The sequence below is a fragment of the Carettochelys insculpta genome, chromosome 6, assembly GCF_033958435.1.
Source record: "Carettochelys insculpta isolate YL-2023 chromosome 6, ASM3395843v1, whole genome shotgun sequence".
In the NCBI taxonomy this organism is placed as follows: Eukaryota; Metazoa; Chordata; order Testudines; family Carettochelyidae; genus Carettochelys; species Carettochelys insculpta.
The window spans coordinates 122,793,196-122,815,350 of NC_134142.1; the positions used below are offsets into that span (position 1 = coordinate 122,793,196).

Below are 22,155 nucleotides of genomic sequence, written 5' to 3' on the forward strand. Positions count from 1 at the left end.
AGAAGAGGCCGGTGAAGGGAGTAAGGGAAGGATTCCTGGAGCCACGCTGATCTCCTGCAGAGCACAGGCCGGGGAATCTCACCTAGTGACCTCTGTAATAGGCCCAATCACTTGCGGCTGTCGGAAGCCCTGGTTCTCAACCAGGGCTCGATTGTAACACAAAGGCAGTCATGGAGCACTTTAAAGACTAACAGAATAATTTATTAGGTGATGAGCTTTCGTGGCACAGACCCACTTCTCCAGATGTAAAGGATACCACAAACTACAATAGTGCATTATTTCAAATTACATTCAGCTTATGTGTAGACATAGCCTTAGAGACCGACAAATGTATTAGGTCATGAGTTGTCGTGGGTAAAACCCACATCATCAGATGTCTGTCTCATCTGATGTTGACTTTATCCACAAAAGCTCATGAGCTAATTGTTAGTCTCTAAGGAGCCACAGGACAGCTTGTTGTTATTGAAATGTAAGTACAAGTGTTACATGATCAAATGAGAAAGTCAGCCAGTTTTGGAGTATTGGTGTCCTGTAACACTTCTGTATTTTTATGCCTTATTTTATAAGCAAGACGTTTTTTAAGTGAGGTGAAGCTTGAGGGTACACAAAACAAATCAGATTCCTGAAAGGGATACAACAGGCTGGAAAAGTTGAGAGCCACTGGCCTAAAACATCTCTTCCAGAAAGGTCCCTGGTCTAGATTGGAACACTTCCAGTAGAGCACATCCTGTGTGGGAACAGGCACATACCTGTAGTAGTAGGCATCCTTCAGTCTGCACAGACTATGGATCGCGCCCTTTATAGTTTCCATTGAGGACTTCATTTACAGCGTCTATTGTGACTATGAAGACCCACATGAGAGTGACAGTCCTTGCTGCATCTCTTGCAGATGTAGTGGGTGTCTCGCAAGCCCTTATTGTGCTTTCTGTGTGCTCGCTTGTAAACAGTGTGGGAATGGTCATCACATTGTGTTGTGGAACTCATCAGAGCAGGAAGCTGGATTTCCCTGGCAAGAGGGGGGCAGAGCCCTTGGCATGGAGCGGGGATACAGGATCCTGATATGGGGAAATGTGATAGCACACAGAACCCCTCACCCACTCAAAGAAACAGTCTAAGAGAATGGTCTTTCTATGACTGACAAAGGATTAAAAAATTAATCGTGATTAATCACACGGTTAAATACTTTTTTTTTAAATTAGCCATTATGGTCACAGAGAAAAAAACTTGAACATGGGAACCCTAAAGGCCCAGAACCCAGAAAGCAAACAGAACCACCACTTTATTTTTCTACAAATCTCCTGATTTGCAAATCATATCTCCCCATTTTTGCATGCTTGGGATTAGCAATATGGCAGGATGTGCAGCATGCAATTTTGCCCAATGTGAGCAGGATTTCCTATAAGTGCCAGTTCTGCAATGATATCTGCTAACGTAGACCCATGCAGCATCCTAGGACAGGGAAAAGGCATTCACAAGAGCCATTCTCATGGCAGGACCAGCATTGTATTAGGTATTGTGCCGGCAGAGGCCAGTTTCTGACACGGGAAAATGAACAACATGAACCTGGTGCAATATGTGACAACAGGAGTAAGGGTAATTCCTACCTGAGACTTGGGAACTGCCAGCCTGTGACCTGAAGCATGACATTCCACTAGCCCTCATTACTTGGGATATTGGTACGCTCCAGGCCTTTTACAAAATCTAATCATAAACTTGTTTATTGAGAGCTCTCTCTAGCTCTCTGGACAATATAGTGTACCTTCGCTGAAGTATTGACATGGCTACCTTTCTGCAAGCCAACAGTCTTCCAAGAGCTAATTCCAGCACCTCCACCTTTTCCCCCTCTACTCCTCCCCCAGCACTGAGCAAATTACCTTCCAGTCAACACACAAATGTTTTGTTATGGGTGGTAAAGTGCAGCTGGGCTGAGCAAATGTGCTGCAAGTCAGTTTACAAAATTAGCATTTAAGTGGTCTAAGGGAATCCAAAGCCATCTCTGCGGCTGTAGTTGAATCTCTGCTTTGGATTGCAACAGCGTCAGGCACTGCAAAGCGTAAAGTAGGGCTGTCAATTCTGACCCGTAGGTGTTAACTGACAGCCCTACTTAATACCTGTACTCGGCCCAGGGGGACCCCCTCCCTCCAATCTCCTGGATCTTGCTGACTCTCTCTGCCCCTTCCCCTGCTCCCAGAGAGTTTGAGATGATTCACAGTCTCTAGGCTTGGGAGAGATCATAGGGCTGGAAGAGCCCTCAGGAGGTCATCAAGTCCAACCCCCTGCTCAAAGCAGGGCCAATGCCAGCTAAATCATCCCAGCCAGGGCTTTGTCAAGCAGGGACTTAAAAACCTCTGGGTCAGGGATGTGTGAGCTCAACAGGCCACTAAGGACCAGCAGGACTGCTCCCAGACAAGCTGGACAGATGGTGCTCTCAGATTTGGGTGCTTTTCAACACTACTCAGAGAGAGAAGGAGCTCATAATGATTATGGGTGTTTGTAGGGAACCACAGGGAATTCCTGACCTCTCCAGGAGTTACCTCTTCAGTGCCTTATACAAATCTTCAGCACAGGGGAAAAGTTTTGCTGCCACATCAATCCTACAGAGGTCTGAGCATCCGAACTTCCCAGCGACCAACACCCCAAGAGGAGACTTCCTTCCCATCCCAGAAAGGTTCCACAACAGTACTTTGTTCACATCTAATCACAGGGTGGACTACAGGATGCAGCAGACACAGCGAGAGACAGTCCCTGCCCAAAAAGGCTCATAGTGTGAGGAGATACAGGGAGAACTTTGAGGATCCCCATTTTACAATTTGGGAACAAAGATTCAAATAAATTAACGAGCTGGTCTAAAGCCCGTGGGAGTCTTCCCACCGACTTCACCAGGATTTTAATCAACCCACAAACCCTGGCCCCAGGGGCGGGGGAGGAGCAGAGAGTGAAAAGAGCAGGGGAGATGCAGGAGCGTGAAGGGACAGGGACACAGGCACGGATGGTACGGGAGGGACCGAGCCAATGGGCAAACCCCACAAATTCTGGGTACACCCACCCTAGCCCAAGGCTGTCTTGGCTGTGACAACCTTGCAGCCCACCGTGGGCCGGTCTACACTCGACCTGAAAGCGGCTCTTCGATATTAGACAATCTTAGATACACAATTCCAGCTACAATTGCATAGCTGGAATCAACGTGCCCAAGACTGATCTTTCTGGCTGTCCCCACAGAAGGAGGCTGAGAGGAAAAACTCTCCCATTGACTCTCTTATTTCTCCTGAGAACGAGGAGTACGAGAGTCCACTGTCAAGCCCTGATGGTCTGATGTAACATCTCCACTAGCTGTCCTGAGCTGGTTGATCTTCCAGTAAATGCACACGTACCCTCAGCTGAAGGGCCACTCACCTGGCCCATGCACTAGCCTAGGCTGGCCAGCGCTGGTCTGGGTGCAGGAGTGGGATTCCTAGGGGCTACCATGTACAGAGAAGAATTCACCACCACCAAGATACTATTTATTGACCAGGAAGGAAGGAAGGGGAAAGCGAACCCTGGCTGAAGAGCATCATTTCACTCTCATCTAGGCCAGGGTGGTGCAGCAGCCTTGGTTTCTGGTACCAAAGCTAAAACTACTACAGCTCTACCACGATGGGCGAGCGGAGCAGGGCCTAGGAGGGGTTAATGATCCTTGCCACGCAGGGGACAGGGGAACTAACCCAGCCCAGGACACCACACCCTCTAACTCCAGGGAGGGGGCATCCCCGGGACCACTGAGAAGCAGAACCTAACAGCCCTTCACGTGTTCCTGTCATAAAACGTGTGTTTTGTTTTCATTCCATCCTCTCGGGCTCTGACCCCTTCATCTTCTCCTCAGGTTTCAGGGTGAAGGGGCCTCACCACACTGAATTCCCACCCCCCATTTGATGTTCAAACATTTGCTCCAGCCCTGCCCCCAAACCTTCATTCAGGCTCCTCTTTAATCTGCAAAGGGGGTGCTGGCTCCTCTTCAATTCCATGGGGCAGCTCCGGCTGCTCCTCTTTAACCCGACAGGGCCCGTCTTGAATACACAGAGGTGTCCCCGGCTCCTGCTTCACCTGCAGGAGTGTCTCTGGCTCTTCCTTCACCTCTGGGGACAGCTCAGAGTCCCACGTCCCCGGTGGGAGCACCAGCACGTCCTCGGGCTCAGGGCCATCCTCCCCGGGCCGCACAAAGGGGTCCCGGTAGAACCGCATCCCCACAGCCTCGGGGGAGCCAGCGCCCCCCTTGGCGTGAGTCCGCTGGTGCTTGGCGAGAGCGGAGCGCTGGCTGAAGCTCTTGCCGCAGCGGGCGCAGGAGAAGGGCCTCTCCTGCGTGTGGATGCGGGTGTGCTGCACCAGCGTGGAGCTCTGCTTGAAACCCTTGCCGCAGTGGGCGCAGCAGAAGGGCCGCTCGCCGGTGTGGGTGCGGTGGTGCCGCTTGAGGGCCGACATGCCGCTGAAGTTGCGCCCGCACTGGGCGCAGGCGTAGGGCGACTCACCCGTGTGGGTGCGGCGGTGCTGGGTCAGCGCCGAGCTCTGGCTGAAGCCCTTGCCGCACTGGGCGCAGGTGTAGGGCCGCTCGCCCGTGTGCAGGCGCCGGTGGGTGGTCAGCACCGAGCGCTGGCTGAAGCTGCGCCCGCAGTCCTCGCAGCGGTAGGGCGTCTCCCCGGTGTGGGTGCGCCGGTGCTGCACCAGGGCCGAGCTGGCCACGAAGCGCTTGGGGCAGTCGGGGCACTGGTGCGGCTTCTCCCCGGTGTGGGAGCGCTGGTGCTGCAGCAGCGAGTGCCGCTTGGTGAAGCTCTTGCCGCAGACGCCGCAGAGGTTGGGCTGCACCCCCGAGTGGCCCCGGACGTGGTCGTTGAAGGCGGCACGGCGCATGAAGCTCTCCCCGCACTGGGGGCAGACGTGGGGCTTCTCCCCGGTGTGCAGCCGTCGGTGCTCCGTCAGCGAGGAGCCGCGCCGGAAGCCCTTCCCGCACTCGGGGCAGGTGTGGGGCTGCTCCCCGGGGTGCGCCACCAGGTGCGCCACCAGGGCAGCCACCTCCCCGAAGCGCCGGCCGCAAACCGTGCACCGGTAGGGCAGCTCCCCGGCGTGGGCGCTCTGGTGCCGGAGCAGGCCGGCCCGGGTGCCGCAGGCCGCCCCACAGCGGGTGCAAAGGTGGGGCTTGAGCCCGGCGTGGCCGCGGGCGTGGCGGGTCAGGTGGCCCTGCTGGCGGAAGCTCTTCCCACACTGGGTGCAGGGGTAGGGCCGGGCGCCGCTGTGGATGTGCTGGTGTTTGCGGAGGGTGGAGCGGAAGGCGAAGCTGCGCCCGCAGTCGGGGCAGCTGTAGGGCTTCTCGCCCGTGTGCACCCGCTGGTGCTTGCGGAGGTCGTGGCTCTTCCCAAAGCTCTTCCCACAGTCCCCACAGACGATGCGGCTCACTCGGCTGGGCTGGGCCGGGGAAGTGGGTTTAACCGGGGCCTTCTCCCACCCCAGCTCCTCCTCACCCTGGTTCTCCAATACCTCTCCCCGCTCAGGGCTCTCGGGCAGCATGTGTAGCATCTCTCCCAGGGGCCCTTCCTGCTGGGGATTCTCCTCCTCATTGCTCTCCGTCCCGCCGCCTGCTGGGAGAGAGAGGATCCAACTAGGGCTTGTTCCCTGTGCGTGCACGTAGAGGTGGGCAGCAGCGCAGCAAAGGGGGTTGTCGCTGAGCAGCAAACCCGGTGGGCAGGATTATCGCCTCAAGCCCCCAAGGGGAGAAAAAAGGGCCAGTTCTGCTCCAGTGGCCCAGCTGAGCGCTCAGAGACAGACAGAGGGGAGGGCCGGGCAGAGCTGGGAGTGACACCAGCCGCGGGGACAATACTGAGATAAGACAGACAAGCAGCCCTGGGGCACCCTAGGCTACGTCTGCACCCTGCCCCTGCTCGAAATAAGAAATGCAAATTTCAGCATGTAAATTGTGTATCGTATTTGAGTCAATTTTGAAATAGCTATTTTGGGATGCGATACTGGCTACACAGCACCAGATTTCAAAGTGCAGCGCTATTTTGAGTAAACCCTGTATATGGGGGATAGGGATAGCTCAGTGATTTGAGCATTAGCCTGCTAACCTCAGGGTTGTGAGCTCAATCCTTGAAGGGGGCCAGTTAGGGATCTGGGGCAAATAGATTTTTAAAAAGCAACCGTCACAGACGGTGCTTGCTTGGTGACCTCCCAAGGTCCTTTCCATACATTTTTATATATTTCAAAATACCAGGTGCGCTTTCTAGATACCAGGTTACTATTTTGGGATACCTCAGCATCCCAAAGTACAGGAAACTCTTTCATATCCAGCAGCCCCAGACTGGGAGGTTGCTGGATATTCAAATATTCTGGAAAATAGAGAGGAATACCTAGCCATGCATAACACTGATGAAAAACAAGGTTAGCTACTAAGAAACAAAAACATAAGCAGAGTATTTCCCAACAAAGGTATTGTACACTGTAAACTTGCCTGTATTTGCTGTTCTTACTTTCATTCTACTGTACTTATGGAACATTTAACTAAAATTGACTTCTGGTGACAATGGCGGTTATTTGAGAGTCCCTGATGACGGAGTGCTGGAGATGAAAGAGTTCACTGTATCTATGCCGTGTAAACACATCTTTAGAGACTACCACATTTATTAGCTTCTGAGCTTCCATGGGCAAACCCCACCTCCTCCCATGGAGATGAAGAGGAAAAACAGAATCCAGGGTTTATACAACAGCAGAGGGGAAAAGTTACCGGTCACTAGCAGGCCCAGAGAATGAAGCAAATTAAATGTGATGCGTCTCATTCGTGCAAACATCAAAGGTGGAGAAATGGCCCATGTAATGCACAGAAGATCCTAGTGACAGGTAACTTCCTGCCCCCACCTTCCCTGCTACATAAACTGGATTCTATTTTCTACTCCAAATCTATCTTTTACCCACACCAGCTCCTGCCCCAATAAATGTGTTAGTCCCTAAGGTGCCCCAGGACTGAGTGTGAATCGTGAAGCTGCCGACTAACCTGGCTGCCCCTGAGTCTGTCTGAGAGGGGACAGAATGGAGGGGCTGCCCGTGGCTCCGCTTCCCCCTGCTCTCCCGGGCAGGCGGTGAGTCAGCATCACTCACTCCTCACCTGTGCAGGCACCTTGCGAGATCTCCTTCTCCTCGGAGACCTGGAGATCTGGGACACTCAGCAGCTCCCCCGGCTCCATGCAGGGGATCACAGCCAGGTCAGGGCTGGAGAATCCTGCGGACAGGGAAGCAACCGAGGAAGCTGGTGCTGTGTGACATCTCCTGGGAGGGCTTCATCTGGGGAACACTCCTGGACTTTAACCTTGGTCATATTCTCTGCCTGGGGGGAACACAGTATCCAAGAGGGGGGAAGTTCATGGCACCCAGGACACCTTCCTCAACCCCCTGTCCCTGTCCCTGTCCCTGTCCCCGTCCCCACTCCTTCTCCCAAGCCCTGCTCCGCCCCTCCCCACCCCCATCCTACTTCTTCCACCCCAAGCAGTGATCCCTGTCAGCTGCGCACATGGGCAGACACCCAGGAGAGATTCAGGTGCTGCCCAGCTGATTAGCTAAGCACCCACAGCGGCCTACGTGTGTTTCTATTGGAGGTGCACATCCGCACATGCCTTGGTGCACATAATAAAATGCATTCCACCCCAGAGGGAAAGAATTAGAGGGAACCCTGCTCCCAAGCCACCTCCCCTGAGTGACACGGCTGGGCGCTGGGGGAGCAGGCTGGGGCCATGTTGCTCCACTTCCCATTACTGCCAGTGAGCGTGGGGTGGCCCAGAAACCGCAAGGCTGGGGGTGGCTGCCCCAAACTGAGACAGCTCTGCCCATTCAGCAGTGAAATGCCAGCGGGGAGAGATGGGTGCTGCCCTAGCCGAGAGTCAAGGAGACCCACGCACAGGCTGTGGCTCAAGCCAGCTCAAACTAGGAAGCCATTTGAAAACTTGCTAACTGACTTGAGGCCCTTCCAAGACCGGAGACAACCCAGAGCAGCTGCCCAGGGCAGTTCAATATGCAGTGCCACACCCATGCCCCGCTGTGCCAAGCCCTCGAGAAGTAGCAGCTCCTCACCCAGCGAGGGCAGGGTGTCAGAACCCTCATGTAAGATGCCCCACAGAGCTGCCTCTGCCCTTCATCCAGCTCATTCCACTCTTCCTGGGAGAAGCATATGGCCACCTCCTTGAACATCACTAGCACCTGGAGCAACACAGGGCCCCGTCAGAACCCATGGTACCAACTCCCTGCCCTGCACGAAGGCAGGGCATCAGCCAGAAGGAGCAGAGCTGAAAGCTGGTGGTGAAGCAGCGAGCGGTCCCCCTGGCGTCTGTTTTGGAAAGGAGATGGGTTTGGGAAGAAAGAAGCCACTGTGAAGTGGGCTGAGGTGGGAAAGGAAGAGAAGAGATACGCTCCCACAACAGGGAGCAAAGAGCCACACCCAAGAGACTGTTCCCATCCTCTGGTCCAACCCCTGGGGAACTCAGGGGAGATGGTTTCATTCAGACTGCCCAGGCCTTTCCAAGGTGGCAAAGTAGGAGTGAAACCTGAGGGAAAGTGGTGAGACACCCCAGTGCACCTTGTCTCTCTCTACATCCTACGGTCCTTGCCAACCCCTTCCTGGTACCAAACCTGCCCATTCTAAGCGAGGTGGGGAAAAACTAAACAACTCCAGCTGCCTCTTGTGAGCTCTTCCCAGTCAGGGAGGTCACGTTGGCAGGCACAGGGAGACCTTCTGAAGAGCTGATCCCCACCTCACTGCTTCTCAACCTCCATGCTCTGAGGACACAAAGGATTGTAGGAGTTGGGCAACACACGCTTGTGTACATCTGCCTGACTGTCTGCCCACCCACCCCGGAAGTCTGTCTCCTTCAGGGCACCCCTCGTGCCAACTGATGGTCCCTCTCGCCCTTTCACTGCACTACCTTTACTCCCCTAAACATTAGACCAGCCAGACTGGGTCAGACCAAGGGTCTATCAATGCCAGATGCCCCAGAGGAAATGACCAGAACAGATAATCAAGGGATTCCTTCCCGGTAACCCATCCCCAGCTTCTGACAAACAGAGGCTAGGGACACCATTGCTGCCCATCCTGGCCAATAGCCCATTACAGACTGATCCTCCATGAATTTATCCAGCTCTTCTCTGAAACCTGTTAAAATCCTGGTCGTCACAACATCCTCTGGCCAGGATTCCCACAGGTTGACTGCCTGTCGCGTAAAGAAATACTTCCTTTTGTTTTATATCTGCTGCCATTGGTGACCCCTAATTCTTATGTTATGGGGAACAAATAAATAACTTTTCCTGATTTACATTCTCCCCATCAGTCATGATTTTATAGACCTCTGGCCTCCCCCTGCCCTCACCCCACCCCCTTAGTCTCCTCTTTTCTAAGCCGAAAAGCCCCAGACTTTTGAATCTCTCCTCACATGGCAGCTGTTCCAAACCCACCATCATTTTTGCTGGCCCACTGTGCTGCCCCACACCCTCCCCCTATCTTCACACCCAGGCCTGAGGAATACTCAGCACATTCCCAGCAGCAGGAGGGAGACAGGAGTCTGGCAGGCACTGGCCTCATTTTCCCAGGCTCTGAGGGTCACCGTCTTAGCCAACACACCAGGGAGCTGCAGGACGTAAGGTGCACACGCAGCTACAGCTGGAGCTGAAATGCCAAGGCTCCCCAGAGCAGGCTGGAACTGAAACCAATCCTTTGTGGGTCAGGCCCATGTTCTAAAAGCACCAGTGTGCAACCAGTGCATCTCAGTGGCGTGAGAGAAGGAAATCAGTCGCCTTGCGGGTGAACGTGTCCTTATATGACCTCCCGCACCTGTGACAAGTCTCTGTCCTCCCTTGGGGAGGGGAACCCTGCGGCTAGGGCATAAAGAGGATATAAGCAGTAGAAATGGAGGAGAAGGGAAGGGAGGGCTTGGTAGGCCAGCTGCGCCAGGAACATGGCAGGGTAAGAGCTCACCTGGCAGCTGGGCACAAGGAGTCAGGGCAGGGGCTGCTGCCCTCCATCACTGCCCTCCTCATGCGGGCTGGGCAGCTGGAGCAGATCTGGAAGGGAACCAGGGTCAGAGACCAGACCCAGCTAAGTCAGGGCACCTCTGGGGTTGTACCCCAGGGCCAGAACCCTTCCGTGTTCCCACATGGAGCAGGCCTGGCCGGGAACCAGATCAGCCTCTTGAGCAGCCTCCAAGCTCCAGCCACTTGGGGAGCCGCTCCCGCTCCCCCTCCCCCGGGAGCTCCTCTGTGGGGGAGGTGCAGCCCCACCTGCTGAGACCTCCCAGCCCCCATGCACGGCTCCGGCCAGGGACCGTCTGGACGGGGAGGGGGAAACAGGCTGGACACAGGACACCTGGCAGCTCCCCCACTGATTCCGCCAGTGCTGCTCCACCCCACAGCCCCGCTACTCCAGCCCGGCCCCTCCCCCAGCTCTGCCAGTGCGCCCCCGCCCTGCCCCACAGCCCCGCTACCCCAGCCCGGCCCCGACCCCTCCCCCAGCTCTGCCAGTGCGCCCCCGCCCTGCCCCACAGCCCCGCTACCCCAGCCCGGCCCCTCCCCCAGCTCTGCCGGTGCGCCCCCGCCCTGCCCCACAGCCCCGCTACCCCAGCCCGGCCCCTCCCCCAGCTCTGCCAGTGCGCCCCCGCCCTGCCCCACAGCCCCGCTACCCCAGCCCGGCTCCGACCCCTCCCCCAGCTCTGCCAGTGCGCCCCCGCCCTGCCCCACAGCCCCGCTACCCCAGCCCGGCCCCGACCCCTCCCCCAGCTCTGCCAGTGCGCCCCCGCCCTGCCCCACAGCCCCGCTACCCCAGCCCGGCCCCGACCCCTCCCCCAGCTCTGCCGGTGCGCCCCCGCCCTGCCCCACAGCCCCGCTACCCCAGCCCGGCCCCGACCCCTCCCCCAGCTCTGCCAGTGCGCCCCCGCCCTGCCCCACAGCCCCGCTACCCCAGCCCGGCCCCTCCCCCAGCTCTGCCAGTGCGCCCCCGCCCTGCCCCACAGCCCCGCTACCCCAGCCCGGCTCCGACCCCTCCCCCAGCTCTGCCAGTGCGCCCCCGCCCTGCCCCACAGCCCCGCTACTCCAGCCCGGCCCCTCCCCCAGCTCTGCCGGTGCCCCTCCATACTCGCCCGACTGCCGCTCCCCGGCTGGGACCCCCGCCCCACTCAGGGCACCGGCTCCCGGCGGGCCGGGCCGGGCCTAGCGGACAGAGTTGCAGGGCGGGACTCTCAGCCAGGCCGGCCCAGGAAGGTGCCCGGCTTATTGCGTCCCCAGCGCTCCGCTTCCGGCCTCGGCTCGGCTCGGCCGCCTCCGCCCCCAGCGACCGCGAGCGGCGCCCCGCCCCGCCCCGCCCGCTGCCGAACCAGCCCCCACCGCGGGATCCCCGCCCCGCCCCCTCCGCCAGCAGCTCCCGAACCAGCCCCCACCGCGGGATCCCCGCCCCGCCCCCACCACCGGCAGCTCCCGAACCCGCCGCGGGATCGCCGGCGTCCCACGTGCATGTGCCGTTTCCCAGCGGGCGGTACCTTAGGCTCCACTAAGTGGGGGTGGGGAGAATCCCGCCCCCCCTTAGCAGGGGCGAGTGCTGCCTGGGGGGCGGGGCACCCCATTTGGCAATGACAACTGGGGGCACAGTCAGGGCCGAGCTTAGGTTTCAGTTTGCCCCGCTACTCTAAACCCACCACTTAGCTCTTACTAACTCCTGTGGGGAGGGGGACTCTGGGAGCCGCTCTGCCCTGGCAGTCAGTGCTGACCCCAATGGGGTGAGGGGTCTACAGGGACCTGCAGCCAGTGGCTTTTTTGTCATATTGATGCAGTTCCAGCTTTCATGCTGAGCTTAAACATGGGTCTGGAAAGTGGTTGTTTTTGAAGTCCTATTACTGCCTCCCCAAGGCTGGTGCCTTGATAACAATAGCCTGGCTGCTTCATTTCATGGACCAGCCCATCCTGAAACCCTCTGCAGTGCCTGTGGGAGACAGGAATTTCTTCCCCCCTCCAAAATGCTGACATCAAAGCAAAAAGTTTGTTTCCAGCTACCAGTCTTGGCTCTCCATGTTCTGTGCTGTTATTTAGCTGTAATTTACCTATAATGTCTTCTCAGAGCCCAGTTAGCATTGGAAAGGTTGGTAATGGTGCTAGACAATATTGACCTCCCATGGTCAAGTAAATTCTTTTGTTCAGCACCAGTCAGGTCCCTAGAGTGCCAGTCTAGAGAGATGCAACCTGTACTTCTATTGCATTCAGCACCAGTGAGTTAGGCGCACTGAACTGCCGTGGGGTTTTAAAATTAGGACAACATAACACTTAGATACAGAGATTTATTTTACAAAGCTACAGAATGTTTCAGCCAAAGATCCCAAATCGCCGTATGGTGGAAAATTGGTCTTAACCTCAGTTTACAAATGAAGCAAGTGAAATACAAGCAGAAGAGATTTATATTTTAATACAGCATGTCAGAGCCAAAATGCTCACAGGTCCTGACTGCCTACTCTAATCAGCTAGACCTCCCTTCCACCCCACCTTGCCAGAGCTGGGACAGATGAACGCAGGAGTCCTGACTTCCCCAGTGGGCTACAGTGCCTTCCAGACTCAGCTTATCCCACCCTTTTTCTCTGTTTAAGAAAGTTGGAAACTTGCATACCTCAAGCCAGAGAGTTAGTAACCCCTCCTCTGCAGATCTGGCACAGCCACACCCCGAGCCAAGCTCCAACTGACCCAGAGATTCTTAAAGGATAACAAGGAACAGATAAACAAGCACTAAATTAAATAACAGCATTCGCTTATTCCTCTCTAGACACAGCCGATGCAAAGCCATGCTGGGGACCTGGCTGAGGAAGGCTCCAGCATTCAAAGATGCGGACGGATTTGGGATTTGTTATTTATATGACTAGTGCAAAGGGTCTTTGCTGGGATCAGGGCTTCCATTGTGCTCATACCACTGGAGACCAGGGCTCTGACTGTGCTAGGTGCAGCACAGACACCCACTGAGACTGGGCCCCCCCCCCATGTGCCAGGCACTGCAAAGACCCCCGCCAGATTATCAGGCCTCCATTGTGCCAGGTGCTGCACGGACACAGTCAGAGCCAGGCCCTGCCCGCACAGGTTAAATAAGACAAGGAATAGGAGAGCAGACCATGGGGAGTGCCTTGCTGAGAGCCAAGGATCAGCATGGGGGTGGGGGGGTTAATGGTTACTACTGAGCAAGGGGGAAATGAACCTCCTTCGGGGCCAGTTGGCACCTTGAGAGCAGATGTGATTCTCCACCTCATTTTCTCCTCCATCGACTGCTTTGTGGCTTATGCACACAACACGGCTGCCAATGTCACAGCCTTAGCACACAGGGCTGAACAAGTACCTCAAGATATCCTATCATCTTAGGCAGAGCTCAGATCGTTGAACTGGAAGGGACCTTAAGAGGTTACTGAGTCCAGTCCCAGGCCCCCACAGCAGGACTCAGCACCATCCCAGACTGATTTGTTTTTTTTAACTTGCCCCAGACCCTGAAAAGGCCCTCTCAAGGGCTGAACTCAGAACTCTGGGTTTACAAGGCTGATGCTCTACCCACTGAGCTAAAGCATAAAGGGCCTTAGCTCAAGCTGAAGACCAAACCCCTTTTAACGAGGGTTGTAGGAGACTCCTAGCCTTCCTGCACCAGGGATGCACTCACCAACAGGTTACACTACTGCCTCCCAGCTGACAGGCCTGTCCCATTAGCTCAGACCAAAGGGAACCGTGGATAGAGCTAGCTGGAAATGTTCCTGGGTCTGGTGCACCCCACCCCCAAAAAAATTTGGATGCAGTTGCGGGGAACTCTTGCCTGCAATTTTCAATTAAAATTTTGTGAAGGTTGGGTTCAGCAAAAGATGGGATAATTTCAGCCAACTCCCCCACCCCCCAAAAATTAAATTTGGAAATGCTTCAAGGGAGTTGTCGTTTCCTTGCCTTGTGCTTCCATTCTCTTCCCAAAGCTGGCCTACCTGCTTGGACTACATCTCCCAGGATGTACTACGATAGCTGTCAGGAGATGGGAGGTGAGGCATCGCGGGGGATATAGTTCAGAGAGTACAACCAAACCACAACTCTCAGGAAACACGAGGGCACATATACACACATCCAAACATTTGTTTCTGGCTGAAATGTTTCTGTTTTCAGGAATCAGTTTCTTTAGCCAAAGGGAAAAAACGATCCATGGAATACGAATACTTTTAATGGAAAAATGTCAAAACCCCAAATAGTCCATCAAAATAAAGTTTAAGTGATTTTGTTTCAGCCATAACAACTGTGCTCAGCTCTCAACTAGTGCTTTCTATCATAAGAGCTCAAGGAACTTTACAAAAAAAAGCCGTATGATTATCCCCCTTCTTCATGTGGGGAAACTGAGGCACCGGGTCAGCTGTGAGTTGCCTTAGATCACCCAGCAAGCCGGCGGCTGAGCTAGGAAGAGCACCCCCAAGCTCTGTCCACTCCATCAGAGGTTCTCAACCTTTCCAGACTCCTGCACCTGGTTCAGGAGTCTGATTTGTCTTGCAGGCTCCCAAGTTTCACCTCCACTTACAGCTGGCCTGCCTACAAAATCAGACATAAAAATACAAATGTGGCCCATTATTCCTGAAGAACGCTTTGCTTCCTCACTCTGCCTGTATGAGACTTTAGTTGTTGTCCTGACTTTGCTAGTGCCTGTGGTCAGACTAGGCACATCTCCAGGCGACTGGCTGTACCTCGGGAACAACCTCTGCATTAGACCACACTGTCTCCCTGTCCTGCTCCAGGTCTTAGATCCAGTGACTACAGCTTCCATCCTTGCCTTCCTGCCAGCTGCTCTCTTCTCATCCCGCTGCCTCCTGCCCAGATCCATGACCCTTGTGACAATCCCATCACCCACTCTCCTCTTCCACAGGCTCAGCAGCTCACATCCCATCAACCTCCTGCTCGAGGTCCTGGGCCTGGACAAAGGCATCCTTGTAGACCCTTGCCCCCACAGGCCCGTTGGTGGGGTCTCTGTGGTTCAGGTGCTCAGTCTGGTGCCAGGTCAGCATAGCACTGTGTCGGATGCCCCTGCCGCACTCAACACAGAAACAGGGCCCCTCCTGAGCATGGACACGCCGGTGCCGGCTCAGAGCCGAGCTGAGCTTGAAGCTCTTCCTGCAGTGGGTGCAGGGGAAGGGCCGCTCACCAGTATGGACGCGCTGGTGGCGATCCAAGCTGGAGCGGATGGCGAAGCCCCTCCCACAATTGGGGCACTGGTAGGGTCTCTCACCTGTGTGCGTACGCTGGTGTTTGATCAACTCTGAGTTCTTTGTGAAGCTTTTCCCACAACCCCCGCAGCTGATGGGCCCTGCCCTCCTGCGCCATGACTCCTCCGCTCCCCACAGCCATCCCTGGCTGTCGCCAGACCTCTGGGATAGCCCATTCAGCTTTGCTCCCACAGGACTTCGCTGCTGGGAATTCTCCTTCTCTGTCCTGGCACCTGCTGGGAGATAGACAGAGAATCCAGCTTGGAGTCATAATTTTACCAAGGTTCAGTGTTCCCTCTAATCTTTGCCATCCGTATGCACATTGTTTCTATGTGTGGAATAATTTTATGTGCACTGAGGCAGGTGAAAATGTGCACCACACCTAGAAACAAAAACCCAGCTGTGTGCGCTCTGCTGATCAGCTGGAGGACATTTGAATCTCTTCTAAGCAGCCGCACAAGTGCACAGATCACAGGGAATGCTGCCAAGGTGCAAAATGCGTAGCCTCAAGAGATTCTAAGGCCAGAAGAGAGCAGCACCTAACCTAGCCTCCTAGCTGGTATTGGGGTCCTGTCCCCGCAACTCAAGGAACCTCTCCTGTAACAGCAACCTGACACACCCACAGGGTCTCCTAGAGCCAGGAAGCTGGTGCTTAGAAGTGGGGGGGGCTCTCAGGGGTTATCCTGAGATCCCAGCTTTTCTACTCATTCCTGGAGAGTCTCCCAGTCAGTGTTGCTCATTCCTCACCTGGGCGGGTGCCTCTCAGGATCCCCTTTCCCTTGGAGCCTTTGAGGTTAGTTACCCTCAGCTGTTCCCCTCGCACCATCTGAGAGATCACAGCCCTGTCAGGGACAGGGAATCCTGCTTGGGAGGAGGAAACAGGTGAGATGAGCTAGGTGAAGTCCCTGAGAGGGTTCAGTGCACAGAATGTGCCTGCGTGGTAACCCCGGCCCTGTTCTCTGTATGGAGATATTCACAGGCCTATTGGGGCAGGGCGGTGCCGAGGGACAGGCTGTGCCCCTGTAGGGGAGTCAGGAAACTCCACACACAGCAAGGAGCCAAAAGGCTCAGGGACACGCTGGGCTGCTCCTAGCTCTGCAGAAGCAGAACCACAGCTGGGCGCACAGCCAGCCTTAGGAGGGCGTATAGCGACTTGGTGCCTGTGCGAACAGGAGTAAGGAAATGCAGCCACCTAGAGAGCCCTGGGGCAGGGCTCAAACTACCCCTGTGAATCCCCTTCCAATGAGGGGTGATGGGGGTGACGGTCTCTCCTGTGTGATTTGGGGCAAGGCAAATGCCCCAGCAATCTACAGGGCTGGGGACGAGGCCTGGGCTGAGCTGTTCTGGGTGCATCAGCGGCTCCCTGCTCCATAAGCCCCGAGCCCCAAGGGGCAGCAGCATCTCACCCAGTGAGATCAGAGTCTGGTAATTCTCCTGCATGATGTCCCCATACAGCTGCCGCTGCCCTACGTCCAGGAGCTCCCACTCCTCCCGTGAGAAATACACGGCCACCTCCTCGAACACCACCAGCACCTGGAACCAGAACAGACCTTGCTCAGCTCCCACTGCTCTGGCCACAGCCCCGGTGCTGGGTCAGAGGTCAGGCAGCAAGGGGCACCGCAGGATGAGCCCAAAGAGGGGTGTACAGCAGGACCCTGGGGGAAGGTGAAGTGATCGTCTCATTAACTGCTTGCACATCCTACTGTGCATCTCACCTGCCAGCCAGCTGCAGCGCCCACCGCCAGCTCCCAGGCCAAGCAGCTCCCCCTCTTACCCAGGACAGGCCAATCTGCGAAGAGGACGGGGGCCAGGTCAGAGGCCAGGGCCCAGCCCCACAGGGGTGTGTACGGCGCCCTTTGGAGCAGGGGTCCCTCTGCTGGAGACCCATGGCTGGCCTAGCCCCACAGAGGGGTGTATTGCCCCTTTTACAGCAGGTCGCTCTCTCGGAGACCCATGGCTCGCAGAGCAGCCAGAGGGCCCTGCTGGGGTCATCCTGGAGCACGTGGGCAGTTGCGGGGACATCCCCCGACCCCGGGGCATAGGAGCCCTGCTGGCAACTCCTAAGCGGGGCTCTGGGCGGGCTCGGGACACTCCCGGCTTGTCCCAGGCACCGCTGGTGCCCGGCTCCTTAGCGCCCGCTTCTGCTGCCTCCAACTCTGCGGGGCGCTCCCCGCCCGGCCCAGCGCCCCCAGTACCCATGTCCCACAGCTCCGGCAGCGGCTGGTCCGGGGAGCGCCGGGGAAGGCCCGCGGGCCGCGACCCAGGGCAGGCGTCTGACGCCGCGCGCCCCAGCTCGGAGCTCGGGGGGTTCCATCTTGGGTGACGTCACACCAGCCGGAACCAATCGCCTGCCCCGGAGCCAGGGAATGAATGAAGCTTTTGCGTGTGGTCTGTCCTCCCCCCTGCCCTCAGTCCCGCAGCCCCTAGCCCCGCGACCGTCCCACACTCCCACCCCCCAGCCCCAGCCCCCACTTCTGCCAGCGTCCCACGCTCCCACCCCACAGCCCCTGGGCTTCCTTCATCTCTCCCCGGTATCACAACACTGTGCCAAGTGTTGCTGTGTAGCAGGGAGGTGGGCTGAGGGTTAGAAGGGAGCGCTCACCCCTATATCAACTCTGACCCCAATGCCCCCGAGTGGTGGTAAGGAACACAGGCTGAGCAGGCATGGGAGACAGGCCTTTGCCGTGAACGTTAGAGCCAGCCTGGGTGCAGCAGCAGGATGAACATGGCAGACATGGAAGATTACAAGGTGCTTGAAAGTGGCACTGGGTGGGGAATACTGGGAGTCCAAGGGTTCTGTGGAGCCGGGGCAGAATACTGGGAGCCTGAGGATTCCATGGCAGCTGGGTATGGAATGTTGGGAATGCAGAGTTCCATGGTAGTGGAGGCGTGAGGGGGTAACATTGGGAACCCCAAAGTTCCGCAGCAGCTAGGAACAGAATGCTGGGGGCCTGAGGATTCCATGGCTGTTGGGGCTGGAACGTTGAGACCCAAAAGTTCTGGGGTATTCAATGGGGAAAACTGCACAATCAGGAGGGACTCAAGCTTCAGCCCTGGCGCTGAATCAGAGTGTGGAGATGGGTGAGCAGCACCCTGTGGCCCTGCCCCCTGACTGAGGCCCGCTGTGGTGCTATTGTAATACAAAGAGTTGAGCCCCTGGCCCTCACAGCGCATCAGCCATCCCCAGAGCTCAGTGCTTTACCACAGCCTTAATTAGCAACAACACTGTGCTACAGATGGGGAAACTCCCCCTTTTGGGCCCCTCCTCTTTCATAGACCTGGCTAGGAATCAGGAATCTTATCTCCCAGACCCCTTGTTCCAACCACTGGCTCCCGGTCTCTTCCCTTTCCAAGGGTGGAGATAGAACCCAGGAGTCCTAATTCCCGATCCAGGACCCAACTCATTAAATACACACCAAGTCCCACACCCCACTGCCCTCACCTTTCCAACCTGCAGCCCTCTGCGTGCCAGCGGTGTGCCCCAGCTGCTGCCCCCGCAGAGCTGCCACAGACTGGGTGTGAGGGAGGTACTGGGGGTTTATTGTGCTCAAACAGAAGTAGAAAGAGACAACAGATTAAAAAAAGTCCTTGCGCCCATCACAACTCAGACCAGCCGGGGAGTCTTGAGGGTCAAAGGGCATACACATCAGCCCATCTCTTTGACCTCGTGGGGAGCATTACCAGCCCCGGGAGAGGGGCAGGGGTAGAGACAAGGCACAGAGAGGGTGAGAGCCAGGGAGTGACAGCACAGGCTGGGCCTGCAAAAGTTAATGATCCCTGTTGAGTGGAGGGGGGTGCCCCCAGCTCCAGTGCAGAGGAGATCCTGGTTCAGAAGTGACTCAGGCTCTCCCCTATTCTCCGTGACACCCAAATCCAGCCATGCCCCCTCCTTCTGCCCGCTCAGTAGCACTCCGGCTCCTCTTTGACCTGCAAGTCCAGCTCTGCATCCCACGTCCCAGGAGGCAGCACCAGCACCTCCCCCACCCCGTCCTCCTCGTCCTCGTCCCGCGGCTGCACGAAGGGGTCGCGGTAGAGCCGGGCCCCGCCGGGCCCCATCAGCGGGTCACTCTCCTTGGCGTGGGTGCGCTGGTGCTGCGTGAGGGCGGAGCCCTGGGAAAAGCTCCGCCCGCACTGTGGGCAGGGGTAGGGGCGCTCGCCTGTGTGCACCCGCTGGTGCTGGATGAGGGTGGAGCCCTGGGAGAAGGCCTTGCCGCACTGAGCACAGACGTAAGGTTTCTCCCCCGTGTGGGTGCGGCCGTGCTGGGCCAAGGCTGAGCTGTGCTTGAAGGCCTTGCCACACTGGGCGCAGCGGTAGGGCCGCTCCCCGGTGTGGATGCGCTCGTGCCGCTTGAGGGCTGAGAGGTCCCCAAAGCGCTTGCCGCAGGCCCCGCAGCCGTAGGGCGTCTCCCCGGTGTGGATGCGCTGGTGGGTGGCCAGCGCCGAGCTCTGGCTGAAGCCCTTGCCGCAGTCGGCGCAGCGGTAGGGCCGCTCCCCCGTGTGCACCCGCTGGTGGCGCTTGAGGGCCTTGCGGTCGCTGAAGCGCTTCTGGCACTCGGGGCAGGGGAAGGGGCGCTCGCCGGTGTGCAGGCGCTGGTGGGTGATGAGGGCCGAGCTGACGCTGAAGCTGCGCCCGCAGTCGCCGCAGACGTAGGGCCGCTCGCCGGTGTGGGTGCGCCGGTGCAGCACCAGGGAGGAGCGCTGGCTGAAGCCCTTGCCACACTGGGGGCAGCCGTAGGGGCGCTCGCCGGTGTGCACCCGCTGGTGCTCCCGCAGCGAGGAGCCGCGCCGGAAGCCCTTCCCGCACTCGGGGCAGACGTGGGGCTTCCCGCCGTGGGTCGCCGCGTGGCCTGCCAGGGCCGCCGCCTCCCCGAAGTGCCGCCCGCACTCGGGGCACTTGAAGGGCAGCTCCCCGGCGTGGGCGCTCTGGTGCCGCAGCAGGTCGGCGCGGGTGCCGCAGGCCTCCCCGCAGCGGGCGCAAACGTGGGGTTTCTCCGCGGCATGGCCGCGGGCGTGGCGGGTCAGGTGCTCCTTGTGGCGGAAGCTCTTCCCGCACTGGGCACAGGGGTAGGGCCGGGCGCCGCTGTGGATGCGCTGGTGGCGCAGGAGGTTGGAGCTGTTGGTGAAGCCCTTCCCACAGTCGGGGCACTGGTAGGGCCGCTCGCCCGTGTGGGTGCGCTCGTGCTTGATGAACTCCGAGTCCTTGGCGAAGCTCTTCCCGCAGGCCCCGCAGATGATGGGCCCCTCGCGGGTGGCCCGGCCTGGCAGGGCCCCCTCGCCTTCTCGCTTCGCCCGCCTCTGCTGGCCTGGCGCACCAGCCTCCTCCAGCTCAGGGCTGCGGGATGCCCCATGAGGCTCTGTTCCTGCGGGGGCTTCCCAGGGCGGAATTTCCTCCTCCGGCCTGGCGCCTGCGGGAGGAGAGAGAGAGAGAATCCAGGCAGGGGGCATTCCCTGCAAAGGGAGCAGAAAACCTGACAGGCGGGAAGCAAACCCCCCCTCTCCGACCCTTTCCCAGAGGGGAGAGAAGGGGCCCGGCAGCCCCAAGTGACCCCATGCGCTCTGCACCTCTCCATTACGGAAAGGAGTTGGCTGTAAGGACGGCTCAGGAGGCCGACAAGCTGGTGTCTGCATCACCCAGTGCCCCACTGGTTACCCATTTCCTGCTGCACTTTGGGATCCTCTGTGCACCCAGCCAGAGACTGGTTCTCTGCTGCCACGGGAGTGTTTTCCTCCATCTCATTCTGGCACAGGCCATCAGCAATGGGTTCAGTGCAGCTGCCCGGCTGCGCCATCCAACGACAGGCCCTGGAGACGGCTGAAGACAGCAGTCAGCAGAGACCGAGCAGGCCAGGAACTGCTCAGAGTCGTCTGCAGAGAGCCACACGTACCAGGATCCCAGAGCCCCCTGCCTGCCACAGGCACCCGGCTGGCTGGAGGAACCCGCCTCTCGGGAGCCAGCAGCCTGGGGTTAGAGGAGACTACAGCAGGCTGGGTGGCGGGTGCTGCCCCCAGTACAGCTCCACGGGTCCCACTCTCTCCCACCCAACAGCCCCTGCCATCCCCACCCTGGGCCCCCTCAGCGCCGTCAGCTCCCCTCCCTCTCTCCCTCCCACCCACCCCACAGCCCCTGCCGTCCCCACCCTGTCCCTCTCACCCCACAGCCCCTACTGTCCCCCGCCGGGCCCTCCGCCCCCCAGTGCTGTCAGCCACCCTCCCTCCGTCCCTCCCACCCCACAGCCTCTGCCGTCCCCCCCCGCGATGCCCTCAACCCCTCCCGCGGCCCCTGCCAGCTGCTGCACCGGGCCTGGCCGGGCGCTCGCTACCAACCCGGCTCCGGCGCTCCCCAGCCCACGTGCCCCGGGGCGCTCAGCCCGCAGCGGCCAATGCGCTGTGCAGCAGGAAGTTGCTTTCGGAGCTGCCTCCTCCTCTTCCCCAGCGCGGGCAGCTCTATGGTTTTAACCCGCTAAACCCGACGCAGCTCCCGCGCGCCGCGCGCCTGTGTCAGAGCCCTGCGCCGCACCCCAGAGCTGGCTGCATTTCAGCCTGAGCCAGGGGATCCCGGTACAAACCGCCCTGCGCCGCACCCCAGAGCTGGCTGCATTTCAGCACTGGCTGGGCAAGCTCAGTACAACCCCATGCCTGCGGCAGGGGCAGCGCTGGGGCTCACACGGCCAGCGGGGTGTCCCCGTCCAAGGCCCAGGCATCATTTTTTCAGGCCCAGTGCCCGCCCCCGCTTTCAGTCTCTGATCAGGTGCAACCTTTAACCCCCTCCCCACAGCCATCCGCCGCCGCCAGACCCACTCCCGCAGCACACAGGGCTCGTCTCAGGCCCGTGGGGACTGCAGGGGCTACTTGGCTGTGCGCCCAACGTTTCTGTACGTGGCTCGGTGGTGGCCCCCAGGGTCACTATTCCGGGGGT

General features: G+C 58.3%; 1 protein-coding gene across 1 annotated transcript; it reads right to left on the reverse strand.

Annotated features, from left to right (window-relative positions):
* Window positions 1–152: 152 nt before the first annotated feature.
* LOC142015181 (uncharacterized) lies at window positions 153–21,032 on the reverse strand. Its single transcript, XM_074998596.1, has 9 exons — window positions 19,148–21,032; window positions 18,682–18,792; window positions 16,955–17,028; window positions 16,646–16,772; window positions 15,987–16,103; window positions 14,916–15,475; window positions 9,980–10,065; window positions 7,127–7,287; window positions 153–5,606 (listed from the first exon to the last, which is right to left on the reverse strand). The coding sequence occupies exons 1-9, from the start codon at window positions 20,865–20,867 to the stop codon at window positions 3,946–3,948; spliced, it is 4,617 nt and encodes a 1,538-aa protein (XP_074854697.1). The 5' UTR covers window positions 20,868–21,032; the 3' UTR covers window positions 153–3,945.
* Between the last annotated feature and the right edge of the window lie 1,123 nt (window positions 21,033–22,155).